Below are 21,105 nucleotides of genomic sequence, written 5' to 3' on the forward strand. Positions count from 1 at the left end.
TAAAACTCCAAGGCACTTCTAGCATGTTTGAAATCCTCTTCAGCATTGCTCATGCCCCACTAGACCTGCTGGCCTTGGAGCGAGCTGAATTTCCTGCTCCTTATCCAGCGAGCTGCAGAGAGTAGCTGTTTGGCACTGCAGCCCACCGGTGATAAATGAATCAACCCCAAAACTGAATTTGGCTGGGGCCTGAACCCCCTCAGCCATCCAGGCCCCACATTCTGGAATTCTCTCCCTAACCTCCTGCCTCTCCATCTCCCTCTCGTTCTTTTAGACCATCTTCAGACAAATGTCTGCCAAAGCTTTTAGTTACCAATCCTAATCTCCGTCTCTAGCACTGTGCTCACTTTAGTCAGATTGCACTTTTGCAAAGTGTTATGTTAATGGAGTTGAATAAATGCAAGTTGTTTTTGTTGATGAGGTCTAATTGGATGATGAATAATGGATTTCCTATGATTTATTAAAGATCAACTCTTTCCACCAGCTCATCCAAAAACTAGCAGCCAGGATTAAACAACTTGCACTGTTAGTAACTGGCGGTTCCCCCTCTCGCTGGTGCCCACCCCCATCCCCCCGCCCTCGCAGCCACTCCTTCACCCTTCACTTGGCTCATAGTTATAAAATCCAGTCGAAAGTTGTTGCAAGAAATTGAACTCAACAGGAAGGTAAAATGGGTGATGTGGTTGGACAGACACTGACCTTTCACCTCTGGCACCTGGACTCAAATCTGACCTGATCAATTGAATAGAAGTCTCCTCTATTAAATCACATCTGACTGTGCAGCAATCTCTCAGTTTGACCTCTTTGACAGTGCCGTGCTCCCTTAGAGTTGCCATTGGCTAATGCAATGCTCCCTCAGAACTGACCCCCTGACCGTGCGGCCTTCCCTCAGAACTGACCCTCTGACCGTGCGGCCTTCCCTCAGAACTGACCCTCTGACCGTGCGGCCTTCCCTCAGAACTGACCCTCTGACTGTGCGGTGCTCCCTCAGAACTGGCCCTCTGACTGTGCGGTGCTCCCTCAGAACTGACCCTCTGACCGTGCGGTGCTCCCTCAGAACTGACCCCCTGACTGTGCGGTGCTCCCTCAGAACTGACCCTCTGACCATGCGGTGCTCCCTCAGAACTGACCCTCTGACCGTGCGGTGCTCCCTCAGAACTGACCCTTTAACCGTGCGGCGCTCCCTCAGAACTGACCCTCTGACCGTGCGGCGCTCCCTCAGAACTGACCCTCTGACCGTGCGGCGCTCCCTCAGAACTGACCCTCTGACCGTGCGGTGCTCCCTCAGAACTGACCCTCTGACCGTGCGGTGCTCCCTCAGAACTGACCCACTGACCGTGCGGTGCTCCCTCAGAACTGACCCATTGACCGTGCGGTGCTCCCTCAGAACTGACCCTCTGACCGTGCGGTGCTCCCTCAGAACTGACTCACTGACCGTGTGGCGTTCCCGCAGAACTGACCCACTGACCGTGCGGCGTTCCCTCAGAACTGACCCTCTGACTGTGCGGTGCTCCCTCAGAACTGACTCACTGACCGTGCGGCGTTCCCTCAGAACTGACCCACTGACCGTGCGGCGTTCCCTCAGAACTGGCCCTCTGACCGTGCAGCGTTCCCTCAGAACTGACCTTCAGACCATGTGGAGCTCCCTTAGAACTGACCCTCTGACCATCCGGTGCTCCCTCAGTACTGCCTCTCTAGCACTGTGGAATTTCCTCAATACTGCCCCTCCAGAGCAGCATCCTGTCGTAACTGTCCCTGTGACAGAGCAGCAGTAAGGCCACTCCCTCGTTATTGCATCAGCCTAGATAGAATCACAGAATAATACAGCATGTGCAATCCATCTTGCCTGTGCCAGTTATTCAATTAATTCTGCACGCCTGTGTTTTCCCCATAGCCCTGTTTTTAAAAAAAAATTCCCCTTCAAGTTTTTCTATTGAATCCACATCCCACCATGCTGTCAGGCTGCATATTCCAGGCATTGCTGGTTCATTCCTCACAGCAATGCCTTGACTGATCAGAGTCAAGCTGTCTGGTTTAAATTTCAAAAAAAATGCTTGGCAGTTAACTGTCAGTCACCATTAACTGGTGCATTCTCCATGACAATGCCTTTACCAAGCAGAGTCCACTTGCCAACCAATCAGCGCTCTCTTCTCATATATAAAGTTGTTGCTTCCCCTGACATTGGTATTCTTGTGGTTGTCCTGATGAGTGCAAGATGAAAAGCTTCGACAAAATGTCTGTTTTCAACAATACTCAAGTTCTGCACTAACAAATGACTATTAATGAAATTAATGGATAAATTCTTGAAGGAGAAAAATTTGCAGGGATATGGTGAAAGAGCAGGGGAGTGGGATTAACTGCATTGTTCTTCAAGAGCTGACACAGATTCAATGGGCTGAATGGCCTACTTCTGAACTGCACTTTTCAATGAGTTTAGATACTTTCACCTGCATGGTATCCGCCCCTTTCACCAATTTATCTATGTCCTTCTGCAGCCTGCTACTGTCCTCACTCTTCAACATATTTCCGAGTTTCAAATATTCTGTAAACTTTGAAATAATGCTCTGTATATCAAAATCCAGGTCATTAGTATATATCAAAAAGAGTAGTGGTCCTAATATCAACCCATGGGGAACACCAGTCCTCCAGAGTCAAAAATAACCATTTGCTATTACTCTGCTTTCTGTTTGTTAGGCAATTTTGCATCCACTTTGCCACAGCAACGCCACCCCCCCCCCCCGCCAAACGGGCTTTACTTTTGCTAACTATTCTATTATGTGATACCTTGTCAAGCACAGCATCACCCTTTACCTCATTGAAGAACTTGATGAAGTCAGTCAAACAGGATTTATCTTAAACAAATCTGTGCTGACTTTCATTTATTAATCTATACTTTTCCGAATGCCAACTATTTTTGAAATAGACCAGAAAAGCCAACCTGTATGCTTTCATGACTAGCAAACTGCACACCTGACCCATGTCTGATTTCACACAATGATTTTGTCTTCTCACGCAGGGGTCAGGTTCACAGTGCATTTTGTGAGCCACGATGGGTTGCTTGAGGAATATGAGTGCAGAGGTGGGTCGGTTAAAATGCCGCCTCAGTTCTCCAACATGGCAGCTCAGCTCCCAACATTGTTTAAAAGCCCCTTAACCCTCACCCCTCATCTCCCTCCACCACCACCAGCCCCCTCAGATCATCCATGCCATCTCCATTCCCCCCATGTATCTTCCATAGATGCTCTCACAGTGTGCACTGTGTACATTCCTCAGGAGCCATGCAATAACAATGGGATTTACTTTAAAATCATTGGAAGAGCATTAAACCTCCAACAGTCTAAGAAAACCCTGAATACAAGCACAGTATCATAAACAAAAAAAATCCAAGGAAACAAATACTTGTAATTCTTTAAGTGCCTATTAGGTTTGTAAACAAATAAGAAACCACATCAAAGACACATTCTGTTATTATAGGTTTGTAAAAGTTTCAATAGTTTTAAAACTACCTGTTAAGCTGAAGCTTTTGAAACACAACCAAGCATTCATAATGGAGCAACTGTCATAAGAGCTTTCAGCTCCATTGACAAAACAAATGCCCATTTCCATTTCAAAGCAGCATGCCTGTCAATCAGTGGTTTGGGGAGGAGGTACAGACCATTTTCTCTACTTCCAGAAGAAATTTATTTTTAAACAGCCAGATCTGGCAGTCCAGTTAAATCAGAGCACAAAAACATGACAGCAGAGGGCATCTATTTATGTTTGCCATTACATTATGGTGTTTTCTCCATTGGAAACGCACTGTGATGCATGTGAACAATTAGACGAGGCTGGTCAACATAAGAGTCAACTTACCTTCAGAGGACGGATCCTCAAGTTGAATCACTGCTTTAAAAACACATCTACATTACAATACAGCACCTAAATAGTGGCATTTGAAGGTGTGAAAACATTTTACACTTGCCTTTCCGAATGTGCCCAACTCATCAGGCTTTCCATTTTCTCTGTGAACTCCCAGACCTGGTGTGCTTTTAATGGGCTTCCAAAACCCCGCACACCACCAGATGAAAATAGTGTGTGGGAGGAAATCCGATTTTCATCCCCCATTTAAAACGGGGAACCCGACCTCAGCAAGGGGTGGGTGGGTGTGGATTTTGTGCACTGGGCATTCCCAACCCACAAAAAAGGCCAGAGGAAAATGAAGCAGGGTTGGGAGTGTAGAGGAAAATTGGATTTCCTTTTTAAAACAAAACAAAGTATGGCCATTCATGCACCGAAACATGCCTCTGTACGGACAAAAATTCGGCCCCAGGTTTCAATTTAATCGCAGTTTGGCTTGCTGTAATGTTGGTCCCCTGTAATTAGCTCATTTTAATTTTATCCGTTTAGATCAAAATAATTACTCTGATTATTTATATGTTTGCTGTTGCCCCTTGGTTTAAAGCACTCAGCACCTCCACTCTCACTAAATTCCTGTTGCTACACCATATAGCAAATCATCCAGTTGAGCAACTTCTTCCGGCTCTGCATCCAAGTCTCTGGAATGAGGTTTCTACCTATGGCCTTCTGACTCAAAGGCCAGAGTTGTGCCACTGAGCCACAGCTGGTGCTATATCTACCGAAGGTGTGTGCAGTTTGAGGGCTCACTTATTTAAGATCGACAGGTGAAATGTTCATGGCGTGTACTGATGGTGTGGACAAGATGATGGTTTCCTCCATGTACTGATGCATTTATTGTATTTCCACAGATGGAGCTGAACCAAATTACAAGAGAATTCTTGGGGTCCCACTCCCTGAAGATCCTCAGCAGCGACTTAGATGGCAAGCGCATCTCGAGTTCACACACAATCACGATGTTGGCGATTTGACATGGGATAAAATTGATGTGGTGTTGCCACGCTCTCAGAAACTGCGATCCCTGGTCCTTGCAGGAATCCCACACACCTTGAGGCCTCAGGTCACTTGCTCAGGCTCTTTTTCCAATTTTTCATTTCTTAATCAGTTTTAATTAGATATATTCAGATGAATCTATAATCTACCTTTCTATCTCTGTCTCTTACAAACCAATGGTCCAATTTAACTTTTCCAATTTTGTCCTCTGTTGCACTGGAGGGTGCATCAATATTCCACAGATGCCACCCCATCCAAGTAGAAATTTTTTAAAAAGCTATTTGTTCTCGGGGTGTATGGGGTGGCATTTATTGCCCATCCCTAGTTGCCTTGAGAAGCTGCAGTGGGCCTTCTCCTTCAACTGCTGCAAACCTTGTGTTAAGTCCCCTCCTTTGATACCATTATATAACGAATTGCGGACTAACGATGCGGTGATAATGAAGCAATGGTGATAGATGTCCAATTCAAGATGGTGTGTGACTTGGAGGGAAACTTGAAGGTGCTGGTATTCCCATGATGTGTTGTTCTTGTCCTCATCAGTAGTAAAGGTCGCAGGGGAGGGAATTTCTATCAAAGTAACTTTGGTGCGTTGCCATAGGACTCTGTAGCTTGTACATATTGCAGTCACAGTGTGGTGGTGATGGTGGGTGTGAATATTGAGTTCAATGAGAGGGACATTATTCTGTCCTGGATAATGTCAAACTTCATGAATGATGTAGCTATACCTATGCAAACAAGTGTTGCATCAATAAGGCTCTGGATAGTGAGTAAACTTTAAGAAGGTGAACCACTCATCACAGAGTATCTAGTCTCTGCCCTACTCGTCTGGCCGTGATGTTCATATGGCTGATTCTGATTAAGCTTCTGATTAATTATGACCACCTCTTCATCCCCAAGTTGTTGACCTGTAATGATGGTGCCTTTGAAGGTAAAGGGCAATGGATGGGCTTTCTCTTGATTGAAATGGTCATTACCTGGAAATAATGTGGCATGGGAGTTACCTGCCATCTGTCAACCCAAGCTTGTTTGTTATCTAAGGGAGATAATGGCATAGTGGTAACGTCATTGGACCAGTAATCCAGAGGCCCAGTCTAATGCTCTGGGGACACAGATTCAAATTCCACCTCTGAAGCTGGTGAATATAAAATAAAATCTCCGATAAAAAGTAGTTTTGGTAATGGTGACCACGAAACTTCATCAATAGGCATAAAAACCCATCTGGTTCATTAATGCCCTTTAGAGAAGGAAATCTGCCATCCTTACCATGCTCTGGCCTATATGTGATTCCAGACCCACAGCTATGTGGTTAACCCTTAACTGCCCTCCCAAATGGCCCAGTAAGCCACTCAGTTCAAACGGGCAATTGGGGATGGGCAACAAATGTTGGCCTTGCCAGCAATGCCCACACCCCATGAAAGAATTAACATCCTACTATAGACCAGCGTGATTCATTATTGGAGGAGCTATGCACAAAGCTGATTGTGGAATATGTTTGTGAACAGCTTCACTCCTGACATTGTGAAATAGGGAAGATTATTGCTGAAGTAGCTGAAGGTGGTTGAAACGAGAATGCTTCATTCTGTGATAACCTAGAGCTTTGATAACAGACACAATTCATTTGTGTCAGGAGTAACATCTGCCACTGGAAAGTTTTCTCTTTGACTCTCTTTTGTCCTCCATTGTGCTCAGGCTCCTGGTGCCATACTTGGTCAGCTAACATAAAAGGGAACCTAGAAGTCTTCTGTAGACATAGAAGTAGTAAAATGCTAGTAAGAGGAGGGATGGAGCTGATTAGACACCCACAAAAAGAAATTACGCATGGAGCAGAGATGATGGCTGAGGTACAAAATGAATACTTTGCACTTGTCTTTACCAAGGAAGAAGACGTTGCCCAACTCTTGAGACACTGGATGGGCTAAAAATTGGTAAAGAGGAGGTATTAGAAAGGCTGGTTGTACTCAAAGTTGATAAGTCACTAGGACCGGATCAGATTCATCCAAGGATACCTTGGGAAGTGAGGGTGAAAATTGCAGAGGTACTGGCCATAATCTTCCAATCCTCCTCAGATACAGGGATGGTGCGAGAGGACTGGAGAATTTGAGAATTGTTATATATTTGTTCAAAAAAGGATGTAAGGATAAACCCAGCAACTACAAGCCAGTCAGTTTAACAATAATTTGGGATTTTCAGTCATGTGAACCGGTGTGGATTAATTAAGAAAAGACAGCACAGATTTGTTAAGGCAATTTGTGTTTTAATTAACTTGATTGAGTTTTTTGAAGAGGTAACAAAGAAGATTGACAAGGTTAATGTGGTATTTCCAAATGGCAGGCAGTGACTAGTGGGGTACTGCAGGGATCGGTGCTAGGACCCCAGCTATTCACAATATATATTCATGATTTAGATGAGGGAGCTATTTGTAATTTCTCCAGTTTTGCAGATGATAAAGCTGGGTGGGAGGGTGAGCTGTGAGGAGGATGCAGAGATGCTTCAAGGTGATTTCTACAGAGGAGTAGTGGGAGGCATTCAAAAAGGAAATGGGGAGGGTACAGGCTAAACATGTTCCCTCTATGGTGATAGGAAGGAGTAACAAGTCCAGAGGACCATGGATAACCAAAGATATTCAGGTTACGATGAGAAGAGAGGCTTTTAGCAGGTACAAGGGAAGCAAATCAGTGGAGGCATTAGTGGAGTACAGAAAGTGCAGGTTGAAGCTTAAGAAAGCAATTAGGAGAGCAAAGAGGGGATATGAGAAAGCTCTGGCTGGTAAAAGTAGGGAAAATCCCTAGATATTCTATAAGTATATCGATGGGAAGAGGATAACCAGGGAAAGGGTAGGGCCCATAAGGGACCAAGGGGGCAATCTATGGGTGGAGCCAGAGGACATGGCTAGAGTGTCGAATGAATACTTCACATCCGTCTTCACCCAAGAGAATGGGGATGAAGGTATCGAACTTGGGGAGAGAGACTGCAAGGTTCTTAAGCAAATTGATATAGGGAGTGACAAGGCATTGGAGGTGTTGGCAGGCTTAAAAGTGGACAAATCTCCAGGTCCAGATGTTTTGTGTCCCAGACTGCTGAGGGAGGCAAGGGAGGAGATCGCAGGGGCTCTGACCCAAATTTTTAATTCCTCTCTGGCCAAGGGGGAGGTGCCAGAGGATTGGAGAACAGCTAATGTGGTTCTACTACTTAAGAAGGGTTGTAGAGAGAAGCCAGGGAACTACAGGCCAGTGAGTCTCACGTCAGTGGCAGGGAAACTGTTGGAGAAAATTCTGAAGGAGAGAATCTATCTCCACTTAGAGAGGCAAGGTTTGATCAGGGATAGTCAGCACGGCTTTGTCAGAGGGACAAATTTGATTGAATTTTTTGAGGAGGTGACCAGGTGTGTAGATGAGGGGAGTGTAGTTGATGTAGTTTATATGGATTTCAGCAAAGCCTTTGACAAGGTCCTACATGGGAGACTTAGAAAGAAGGCAAATGCACATGGGTACACGGTAATTTGATAAGGTGGATTCAAAATTGGCTTAGTTGTAGGAGACAGAGGGTGATGGCAGAAGGATGCTTTAGTGACTGGAATCCGGTGTCCAGTGGCGTGCCACAGGAATCTGTGCTGGGTCCCCTATTATTTGTCATTTATATAAATAATATCGATAACTATGTGAGGGGTAGGATTAGTAAGTTTGTGGATGATACCAAGATTGGTCAGGTGGTTAACAGTGAGGTTGAGTGTCTTGGGCTACAGGAAGATATAGACGGGATGGTCAAATGGGCAGATAAGTGGCAGATGGAATTTAACTCTGAAAAGTGTGAGGTGATACACTTTGGAAGGAGTAATTTGACAAGCAAATATTCAATGAATGGCATGACAATAGGAAGTTCTGAGGAACAAAGTGACCTTGGCATGTGTGTCCATAGATCTCTGAAGGCAGAGGGGCATGTTAGTGGGGTGGTGAAAAAGGCATATGGGACACATGCCTTTATTAATCGAGGCATAGGTTACAAAAGTAGGGAGGTCATGTTGGAGTTGTATAGAACCTTGGTGAGGCCACAGCTGGAGTACTGTGTGCAGTTCTGGTCACCACATTATAGGAAGGATGTGATTGCACTGGAGGGGGTGCAGAGAAGATTCACCAGGCTGCTGCCTGGGATGAAATATTTAAGTTATGAAGAGAGGTTGGATAGGCTTGGGTTGTTTTTGTTGGAGCAGATAAGACTGAGGGGTGACCTGATCGAGGTGTACAAGATTATGAGGGGCATGGATAGGGAGCAGCTGTTCCCCTTAGTTGAAGGGTCAGTCACAAGGGGGCATACGTTCAAGGTGAGGGGCAGGAGGTTTAGGGGGGATGTGAGGAAAAACTTTTTTACCCAGAGGGTGATGATGGTCTGGAATGCGCTGCCTGGGAGGGTGGTGGAGGCGGGTTGCCTCACTTCCTTTAAAAAGTACATGGATGAGCACTTGGCACCTCATAACATTCAAGGCTGTGGGCCAAGTGCTGGTAAATGGGATTGGGTAGGTAGGTCAAGTGTTTCTCACGTGTCGGTGCAGACTCGATGGGCCAAAGGGCCTCTTCTGCACTGTGATTCTGTGATTTGGACAAGCTGAGTGAGTGGACAAATGCATGGCAGATGCAATATAATGTGGATAAATGTATAAATGTGAGGTTATCCACTTTGGTAGCAAAAACAGGAAGGCAGATTATTATCTGAATAGCTATAAATTGAGAGAGGGGAATGTGCAACGAGACCTGGGTGTCCTCGTACACCAGTTGTTGAAAGTAAACATGCAGGTGCAGCAGGCGGTAAAGAAGACAAATGGTATGTTGGCCTTCATACCAGAGGATTCGAGTACAGGAGCAGGGATGTCTTGCTGCAATTGTACAGGGCCTTGGTGAGACCACACTTGGAATATTGTGTGCAGCTTTGGCCTCCTTACCTGAGGAAGGATATACTTGCTATAGAGGGAGTGCAGCGACGGTTTACAAGACTGATTCCTGGGATGGCGGGACTGACATATGAGGAGAGATTGAGTCGATTAGGATTATATTTGCCGGAGTTCAGAAGAATGAGGAGGGGATTTCATAGAAACCTATGAAATTCTAACAGGACAGGTAGATGCAGGAAGGATGTTCTCGTTGGTGGGGGAGTCCAGAACCAAGTGTCACAGTCTGAGGATATGGGGTAGACCATTTAGGACTGAGATGAGGAGAAATTTCTTCACCCAGAGAGTGGTGAGCCTGTGGAAATCGCTACCACAGAAAGTAGTTGAGACCAAAACATTGTGTGTTTTCACGAAGGAGTTAGATATAGCTCTTGGGGTGAAAAGGGTCAAAGGGTAGGGGGAGAAAGTGCGAGCAGGCTATTGAGTTGGATGATCATAATGAATGGCACAGCAGGCTCGAAGGGCCGAATGGCCTACTCCTGCTCCTATTTTCTTATGTTTCTTTGTTTCTAATATGGTGTACATGGACTCCAGAAGGCATTTGATAAAGTGCCAAATAACAGGTGTGTCAGCAAAATTAAAACCCGTAAAATATGGAATAAAAAGGACAGTGGTAGCATGAGTATGAAGTTATCTGAAACTAGGAGTGATGGTGAATGGCTATTTTTCAGATTGGAGGAAGGTACACAGTGGGGCTCCACAGGGGTTGATACCAGGATTACTGCTTTTCTTGGTATATATTAATGACCTAGATTTGTCATACCTAGAGAAACCTAGACATAATGTCAAAATTTTCAGTTGACGCAAAACTTTGAAGTGTTATAAACTGAGAAGAATGGTGATAAACATCAACAGGACATAGGCTAGGGGAATGGGCAGACATGTAGATGAAATTTCGTGCAAAAACCAGTGAAATGATTAATTTTGGTAGGAAGAATGAGAGGCAATATAAAATAACGGATACAGTTCTAAAGGAGCAGGAGCAGAGGGATCTGGGGCACAAATCGTTGGAGGTGGCAGGGCCAGTGAGAAACTGGTTAAAAGGCATATGGGATCCTGGACTTTATAAATAGAGGCCTAGGATACAAAAGCAAGCAAGTTATTTATGGTGAATCTTTACAAAAGTCTAGTTTGACCTCAATCGGAGTATTCTGCCCAATTCTGTGTACCACACTTCGGAAGGATGTGAAGGCCTTAGAGAGGGTGCTGAAAAGATTTACCAGTATGGTTCTGGGCATGAGGGATTTCAGTTGCGTGGGATGATTGGCAAAGCCAGGGTTGTTCTCCTTAAAGGGAAGGTTGAGAGGAGATTTCATAGGGTGTTCAAAATCATGAGGGGCCTAGATTGAGGAGTTCACAAAGTTTAGAACCAGAAGACACCAGTATAAGTTGAGTAGCAAAAGAACCAATGGCGACATGAGGTAAAAGTTCTTTATGCAAGTGGTTAGGATCTGGAATGCACTGCTCGAGAATGTGGTGGAGACAGATTCAATCATGGCTTTCAAAAGGGAATTCGAGATACACCTGAAGAGAAATACATTTGCAGGGCTACAGGGAAAGGGTGGGATGTTGGAGCTAGCTGAATTGCTCTTACTGAGAGCAGGCATAGGCATGGCTGACTGAATAACCACCTTCTGCATTGTGATCATTCTATGCATCTATGAAGTACTACCTTCACTTTGAGGGCATTGGCTCTCACTTGTTGCCCAGCATTTTCCCCTTGGCCCCTATCTCAACCAGGTCTGGAACTGAATGGCCTTGGCATAGTTATTGGTGAGCCTGTGTCATTATTGCTGATTCTTTCCATCTCTTTGCTGGTGATTGGGAGGAGTCATATACATTGATAGCTGGCTGTGTTCGATTCATCCTGTTTTTTTGGCCAGAATACAAGTGTGCAAGCATCCATATTGTGGGATAGATACCTGTACACTGGAATGGGTAGATTTGGAATACAGCTTTTCAGTATGACTGCAGGGATCTTATGAGCTCAGTGCATTCAACTGCTTCTTCATCTGACATGACAGAACACTGACATCATTGATGATGGGGATCTCTGGAGGTGGCAGAGCAGAGTCACCTACTCACCATTCTTGGACGAAGACACTTGCCACACATCCCCAGAACCAGATTCAGCACAAATACCTTCCTCATTGGGCTGGAACCTTCATCTGTACACTTTTCAGGAATTCCTCCTGCTGTTTGACTTCACAATATTATTTTCTCGGTCTGTACTAGGATAATTGAAGTCCCCCATTATCACTACTTGGTAGTTCTTGCATCATTCTGAAATTTGCTCCTCTATCCCCTGCCCATGATTCAATACCCGATAGTATGTATGCAGCAGCATAATAGCTCCTCCATTGTTCCTTATTTATAACCAAATCGATCCTGTCTTTTAAACCTGAAGAACACCACCACTTTCAGGTATGATAATAGCATATTTGAGATTGCAAATTGTGATCGTATCAATTCTGCTACTGCTACATTTCATGGCAGTGCAATTTTGAGCTGATAGATCTGTCCTTAATCTTTCCCAGTTCAGCAGGGCATTAGGAAGCAATGATATTTTACAGTGCCCCAGGACCACTTCCATCTGACTGAAAGGAGAAGTCTGGGATTATGGATATGACTCTGTGAGTAAACAAATGTCAGACTGTTGCTTGGCTGGTATGTGGTCCAGCTCTCCCAGCTTGCACACCAGTCCCTAAATGTTACTGAGGAGGAGCTCACAAGGCTGAGTGTGCCATGCTTTTATCCTGATGTGATGCCTGGGCTGTTACTGATCAATCATTTTTTTATCAGTTAAAATTGTAGCCAGGCAATTTTCATGGCCACTTCAGAGGGCATTAAGAGTAACCACATAGCATAACATTGGAGTCCAATTTAGGCCAGAGAAGGAAATTACTGAAGCCAGTTGGGCTTTTACAATAATTCGGAAGCTTTCATAGTGTTGTGGTATAAAGATGAGATCACTCAAGTCTGAGTTTTCAGTAAGCAAAGGTTTTATTTAAGCATATGCTGGGAGGACACAGCCTGCTTCTAGTGTGTCTCTCTGATACAAAGGCTGCGTAACATATTTATATCTTTTAGTTACCACATTTCACTATACTGCTAAGTACAACCTCTGGTTGCATACCTAATGAGCAGAATTATTTAGGCTGCAGATGTCTCTGTTATCTCACTGGGGGGCTGGGAAATGCCTTGGTTCTTGCACCTCCCAGTCTGTGCTCTTATCGCTCTAATATTTGTTTACCCATCCTGTGAAGATCATTAAGTTTTATGACTCGTGATTGTTAGTTGGGTTCCCACAGTACCATACCCATCACGCATATGTGTTGGCTATATTTCTCATCATGCTTAGAAAGAGCTCTCACAAAGACGCTTAAAGCTATTGATACATGTCCATCCGAAAAAATAGTAGAGGAAGAAAATAAACTTTGAGAGTAAACTAGCAAGTAATATAGAAACGGACAGTAAGAGCTTCTTTAAGTATATAAAAAGGAAGAGAGAGACCAAAGTGTACATTGGCCCCTTAGAGAATGAGGCTTGGGAAATGATAATGGAGAACCAGGAAATGGCAGAGGAAAATGAATAATACTTTGCTTCAGTCTTCATGGTAGAAGACACTAATAGCATTCCAGTATGAGGTAATCCAGGGGCAAAAGAGGGGGAGGAAATAAATACAATAGCTATGAGTAGAAAAAAAGTCCTAGGGAAACTAATGGGGCTAAAGGCTGATAAGTCCCCTGGACCTGATGGGTTGCATCCTACAATATTAAAGAAAGTAGCTGCAGAGATAGTGGATACACTGGTAGTAATCTTCCAAGAATCCTTAGATTCTGGAAAAATCCCAGAGGATTGGATAACTGCCAATGTAACACCCTTATTCAAAAAGGGAGAGAGGAAAAAACAGATAACTATAGGCCAGTTAGCTTAATATCTGTTATTGGGAAAATGTTTGAGTCTATTATTAAGGATCTAATAGCAGAGCATTTAGAATTACATAATCTAATCAAGCAGAGTCAGCATGGTTTCATGAATGGGAAATCATGCCTGACAAATTTATTAGAATTCTTTGAGGAGGTAACAAACAGGATAGATAAAGGGGAACCTGCAGACGTAGTATATTTGGATTTCCAAAAAGTGTTTGATAAGGTACCACATGTAAGGCTACTTAATAAGATAAGAGCCCATGGTGTTGGAGGGTAGTATATTAGCATGGATAGAGGATTGGCTAACTAATAGAAGACAAAGAGTTGGAATAAGAGGAGCATTTTCAGGATGGCAACCTGTAACTAGTGGAATGCCACAGGGATCAGTGCTGGGGCCTCAATTATTTACAATATATATTAATGACCTGGATGAGGTAAGTGAGTGTACTATTGCCAAATTTACAGATGATACAAAAATAGGTTGGAGGGCAAGTGGTGAGGATGAACAAAGAGTCTACAGAGGGGTCTAGACAGGTTAAGTGAGTGGGCAAAAAAGTGGCAGATGGAATATAATGTGGGAAAATGTGAGGATATGCACTTTCGCAGAAAGAATAGAGGAGCTGAATATTATTTAAATGGAGAAAGACTGCAGACAGATTTAGGAGTCCTTGTGCATGAATCCTAAAAAGCTAACATACAAGTTCAGTTGGTAATAGGGAAGGCAAATGGAATGTTGGCCTTTATTTCAAAGGCAATGGAGTATACAAATAGGGAAGTCTTGCTAAAACTATATAAGGCGCTAGTTAGGCCACACCCAGAATACTGTGAACAGCTTTGGTCCCCTTATCTAAGGAAAGATATACTGGCATTGGAGACAGTCCAGAGAAGGTTCACTAGGTTGATCCCGGGTATGGAGAGATTTTCTTATGAGGAGAGCTTAAGTAGATTGGGCCTGTACTCATTGGAGTTTAGAATATTGAGAGGCGACCTTATTTAAACATATAAGATTCTTATGGGGCTTGACAGGGTAAATGCTGAGAGGTTGCTTCCTCTTGTGGGAAAGTCTAAGACCAGAGGTCATAATCTCAGAGTAAGGGGTCGCCCATTTAAAACAGAGATGAGGAGGAATTTCTTCTCTCAGAGGGTGGTGAATCTGTGGAATTCATTACCGCAGGGGGCTGTAGAAGCTGGGTCGTTAAGTATATTCATTGTTGAGATAGATTTTTAATCAGCGAGGGAATCAAGGGTTATGGGGAAAAGGCAGGAAAGTGGAATGGAGGATTATCAGATCAGCCATGATCTCATTGAATGGTGGAGCAGATTCGATGGGCCAAATGGCCTACATCTGCTCCTACCCCTATTGGCCTTATGAATCATTTACGCCACTTCACATGGTTATTATTCTGATGCTAGCCCACAAATTATTCGATTTATTTAATTCCTTTCACAGTTTTGTCATAGTGCATTGACTAGGCCTCCTTGGTGCCATTTCAATCCTGCTGTAGACTAGCATGGACTGATTCATTATCAGCAACGTACTGTAAGCACTGGACTGTAGCATCCATGTATTTTTTTCATGCATGAGCCATCGAAATGTGTCTGCAGGCTTATTGATCTTGGATAGTCTCAGGTACAATTCTCTTCACCCAAAATCCATGCCTATACTTTGTAGCACAGTTAGGGAATAGGGATTGGGAGTGGGAACCTGGGAAATCTGCCTGAATAGTTCTCAGCATTCTTGTGTTCGGAAATACAAATTTTTGTGTCCCAGCTGAGGTCAACACAGATGAAAATGGGACTTTGTGATCTTTGCTAGTCAGTCCTACATCAGGTGGTGCCTTTATCTTCTGAGCATTTGGGGAACTCTGCACCTTTCCTCATGTTTTTCTCTCAGGCGTTTTTTGTTAATGAGAATTACATGAGAATTACATGAGAAATACAGACTATTCAGCCCAACCAATCCATGCGTATTTATGTTTCATTTATGCATCCTCATATCCTTCTGCATCTAACTCTATCAGCCTTACCCTCTATTCTTTTCTCACTCATATTAACTAGTTTTTCCTTAAATGCATTTATACTATTGATCACAACCACTTTCTGTGGTAGTGAGTTCCACATTCTAACCTCTGGTTAAAGAAGTTTCTTCGGAATTCTATATTTGATTTCTTAGTGACTATCTTATATTGATGGCCCCTTCCCCATATGTAGAAACACACACTCTATGACCGCTCTTTCAAAATCTTTTATAATTTTAAAGACCTCTACTGGGTCACCCCTCGGCCTTCTCTTTTCAGGAGAAAAAGAAACCCAGGTTTTTCATCCTCTTCTGAAAGGTAGAACCTCACATTTCTGTTATCATTTTTGTAAATTTTTTTGCATACTTTCCATGCCTCTATAACCTTTGTTTATATTTTGCTGACCAGAACTGTACACAGGTTGTGGTCTAACTAAGGTTTGATACAAGTTTAATACAACTTTCTACTTTTTAATTCGATCCCTCAACAATTAGGTGCTTGGTATGTTTTTCTTTCTGATCCTTTTTAGCTTACATCACAACTTTTAGCAATTTGAATTTTTGTTCTTTGCTTCTCTGCCCTATTTAGATTCATATTGTTCGAATAATACGTGACCTCCTTATTTATCTTAGCAACGATGATATCTTGCGCTGAGTAGAAATTTATTTGCCCATTCTGCAAGTTTATTAATGTCATCCTGTAATTTGTTGCAGCCCTCATTATTGACTATCCCTCCAATTGTATTTTTGATTTTAAAGTCTAATTTGTTTATGTAAGTGGTCCCGACACTGATCCATCATCTGCCAATCTGAATAACTATCATTTACCCCTTATGCCTGCTTTCTGCCTTGCAGCCAGCCAGTTATCCATTCTGCTATTATCCCTGTCTCTGAATGCTCTGATCTTATTCATTAGCCTATTATGCGGCATTTTATCCAAGGCCTTTGAAAATCCAGATGAATTACATCTACTGCATTACCTTTGTCTACACTTTCTGTTGCATCTTCAAAAAGAATCAATAAGGTTGATCAAGAAAGGCTCTCCCTTTTGAAATTCACACTGATCATTCATTGTTTTTTTTTTGGTTTCCAGCTGTTTTCCTATTTTCTCCTATAACAGGGATTTCACTATTTTTCCTACCACAGGTTTTAACTAACAGGTCTACAGTTCCCTGGATATGTTCTAACTCCTTTCTTAAATATAGGCATAATCTTATCTATACCGCAGTTTTCTATCATAGAGTTATACAGCACAGAAACAGGCCGTTCGGCCCATCGTGTCCATGACAGCCATCAAGCACCTATCTATTCTCCTCCCATTTTCCAGTGTTTGGCCCGTAGCCCTGTATGCTTTGGCGGTTCAAGTGCTCATCTAAATACTACTAAAATGTTTTGAGGGTAAATCCTGCACTGTTTTCTAATGAATTATTTGATATGTGTAATAATGCCTCTGCTATATCTTTAGTTTCTTTTAATGTGTGTAGATGTAATCTGTCCAGACCAAGGTTTTATCCTCTTGAGTTCTAGTACTTTATTTACCGTTTCTCCTGTTTTTATTTTAAATGCAGTTATATTATTTCTAATCTCATCAGCCGATATCATGTCCATCTGATCCTTAAGTACTGAAGCAAAGTTTTCCCATACGTTTTTATTCATCCAATGTGTCTCATTACTGTTAAGGTTGTTCTTGTCCTTAAAGGAAATAATTTTTCCTGATGCCACTTTAAATGTTTCCCCTTGTTGTTGTACATCATTGTTTGCCAGTATTGTTGTCCATTTTATTTTCCTCACTTCTGTTTTGAATCCCCCAAAAAATGTCCTTTCTCCAATCTGTTGCCTTTGTCATTGTCAGGCTGATATCTTTCTCAAATACTATTTTAAAGTCATTGTAGTATGCCCACTTTTACTTGGCTTATTGGTTAACAAAGCAGCATTAAAGCATATTGAGACCATGAGCTTTGTAAATAGAGGCACACAGTACAAAAGCCAAGAAGTTATGCTAAACCTATATATGTACAAAACGACTTGTTCAATCGCAGCTGGTGTATTGTATCCAACTCTGGGCATTGCACTGTAGGAAGATTATGGACCGGCTAGAGAAGAAATTTACTAGAATAGTTCCAGGGATGAGAGATTACAGTAATGGGGGTAGGCTGGACAAACTAGAGTTAGCCTCCTTAGAGCAGATAAGGCTAAGGGGAGATTTTATAGAGGTGTTCAAATCATGAAGTGCTTTGGCAGAGTAAATTAAAAGAAACTATTTTCGATGGCTGGTCGATAATCAGAAGGTACAGATTTAAAATAATCGGAGGGTACATATTTAAAGTGATTTAAAATAATCGGAGGGTACAGATTAAGGTGATTGGCAAAAAAAAAACTAGAGGCAACATGAGGAAAACTTTCTTAATACAGCAAGTGGTCAGAATTTGGAATGCCCTAAGCTCTGGAATTCCCCCTCTAATCCTCTCTGTCTCTCTACCTTGCTTTCCCCTTTTAAGACACTCCTTAAAATACACCTTTTAACTAATCTTCTGGTTATCTGCCTTAGTACCGCTTTATGTGACTTGGTGACTAATTTTGTTGTTATAATGCTCCTGTGATGCACCTTGGATTGTTTTATTAAGTTGAAGGAGCTATGCAAACATAAGCCTGAGAGGGTGATCGATAGCAGCCCTCAAAAGGGAATTGGTAAATACTTGAAGGAGAAAAAATTGAGGGAAATAATCTCCCTGTGTGTTGTACTAAGCTATGATTCTCATTTGAATCTGCCAGATGATGCTGCCAGACCTGCTGAGTTTTTCCAGGTAATTCTGTTTTTGCTTTGGATTTCCAGCATCCGCAGTTTTTTTGTTTTTATCTCTATGATTCTCATTTAATTGCTGTGGTATATTTCCCCTTACTAAGTGCAGTAGTGAATCCTACTTTGAGCTACTTACATACAGTGTTTAAAAGGACTGATGTGGGCATTGTAAGACCTCCATTCCCTATTCCCTTATCCCCTTTACCCACCTTTTCCAGCCTATTAATATCAGGGTTAGTTGAAATCCCCCATGATTAATCTGTATTTTTTCTCATTTCTCTAATTTGTCAGCATATTTCTTCCTCCACCTACCTTCCACTTTTAGATGGACTGTAGAGACCACCTGTTAGTGTGATTGATCTTTGCTTATTGTCTAACTCTTTCCATCTGGATTTGATTTCTGTCTTACAGATGGCTACGCCACTTTTTCCTATTGCCATTATCTCTAATAAGTACAGCCACTCCACTTTAATCCACTTCCCCTTCTCCTGTTATATCTTTCCTAAATAATGCAATGTTTAATTTCTGGTCCTGATTTTTCTGTAGCCAGACTCAGTAATCCCTACTGCATTTGGTTCTTCACAATATATTATTGCCTCTGCTCCCCCACCCTTGTTTTATCACAGACATTGTGCAATGCTGTACAGTTTCTCTCATATTTAATAGCCGTTCCTTTTTTTTTAAACTATCCTTTTACACTCCTATAACTCTGTTTATTCCCTGGCTATTCATGTCCTACCTTAAGTTCATCTGTCTGATGCTCCCCTTTCCTGTTTTGTTAATACTTGGGCTTGTTTCATCTCTTCCAAGTCCCATTCCCACCTGTACTAGTTTAAAGCCTCTTGCTCTGTGGCACTCCTTTTCCCTTGTGTTGCTGGCATTCTCCTTACTGAGTCTGTATCTCTTTAGATCTGGATGCGGTTATCAGGTGCTCTGCAGAAGAAGAGGAATACGGAAACGTCATACCGTGACATTGCCAGAAACAGCTCCAATGATGGTAGCATTGCAGCTAAACAGGTGAGGGAATGAAAGTGGCTGATATGAAACAGCTTGCATGGATATAGCGCCCGCCATTCCAAGGAGGAGGTGTAATTCAATAAAAATGTATACCAAAACATAGAAGGAGATAACAGGAGAGGTGACCAAGGGCTTGACCTTCGAAATGGATTTTAAGGAGGGCTTTCTAGGAGGAGAGGCAGGGAGGGTTAGTGAGGGAATTTCAGAGTGTGGATTATAGTCGATTGAAGGCACGACTGTCACTGGTGCAGTGAAATGAGGCTGCTCAAAAAGGCCAGAGTCAGAAGGGTAAAGTGTTCTGGAAAGAGGTGTGTTGGAGAGCTGGAGGAGGTTACAGAGATAAGGAGGGGAGAGGACATTAAGATTTTAAACATGAGGTTTGAGACATTGCTTATTTTTAAATCCCTCCATGGCCTCAGATGTATGGATTGTATCCATGCATCTTTAAATAAGTTTGAAAATTATATATATAAATCTATATGTATATATTTTATATATATAATATATATTCATATATGCATAAACTCATCATTGAAGGAGATGATGTTCCACAAGGATCAGTGCTGGGACCACTGCTGTAAATTATTTACATAAATGATTTGTGTATTAGGAATCAGAAATACAATTTGAAAATTTGCCATCAAATTGGGGGCATGGTTAATGCAGTGGAGAACTGCACTGAAATACAAGAAAACATTATAAGTTTTCAGAATGGTTGCGTGATTGACAAATGAGCTTCAATATAGATAAGAATGAGCTGGTACATTTTGGTAAGAAGACTAAAGATGTCACATACCCCATTGAAAGTAAGTGTCGAATTGGTTAGGGGAGCAGAAGGAATTAGGGGCACAGATACACAAATCACTAAAAATGGTGATGCCATAAAAGAGCAAACAAAGCACTGTGAATGTGACCATCAGTTTTGTGTGAGATTAATGATTTTTCTGGCAGCAACAATGCCACCTAGATCAGATTGGTATTTGATAGTCAGATTGGCTATATCTTTTCTGTTTCAGATCGAGAAAGACTTGCTTCGCACAATGCCAAGTAACACCTGCTTCTCCAACATAAACAGTGTTGGTATTCCAAGATTACGGAGAATCCTGCGTGGGCTGGCATGGCTATACCCTGAGATTGGGTATTGCCAAGGGACAGGAATGGTAAAGATTGTAGTTAGAATGTATTCTTCTTTGTTCCATATCCCTTTAAACCCTTATTAGATGAGACAAGGCAATTGGAATCATCAAAGCCCATCTCTCTAGAACTCTAGCTCCCTTCAAAGACCATGCCTTTAGAACCTAATCCCATCAAATTTAACCCAATGTCACCCTGTATAGACAGGAATAGAGCCATTTATTATAAAATTGCGAATTAACCCTTATGCTCCTATTGTTACCCATTCCCCTAGAATCCAGCTCCTCATAAAAATGCTACAACTGATGCACTCAAATAATCCCCTGGGGAGAAGTGTTCTGAATATGATGAATTTCATATTGAATTTGAGAGTAATGTT

General features: G+C 42.5%; 1 protein-coding gene across 2 annotated transcripts in view; it reads left to right on the top strand.

Annotated features, from left to right (window-relative positions):
• sgsm3 (small G protein signaling modulator 3) overlaps positions 1–21,105 on the top strand; it is a 141,656-nt gene that overhangs the window by 51,608 nt on the left and 68,943 nt on the right. For both annotated transcript variants that reach the window (XM_041178051.1, XM_041178052.1), the window contains exons 5-7: positions 4,746–4,954; positions 19,485–19,592; positions 20,609–20,752. In XM_041178051.1, coding sequence (XP_041033985.1) covers positions 4,746–4,954; positions 19,485–19,592; positions 20,609–20,752 — 461 coding nt within the window. The remainder of the gene's footprint in view (positions 1–4,745; positions 4,955–19,484; positions 19,593–20,608; positions 20,753–21,105) is intronic.

This window comes from Carcharodon carcharias, chromosome 31 (genome assembly GCF_017639515.1).
Source record: "Carcharodon carcharias isolate sCarCar2 chromosome 31, sCarCar2.pri, whole genome shotgun sequence".
Taxonomy (NCBI): Eukaryota; Metazoa; Chordata; class Chondrichthyes; order Lamniformes; family Lamnidae; genus Carcharodon; species Carcharodon carcharias.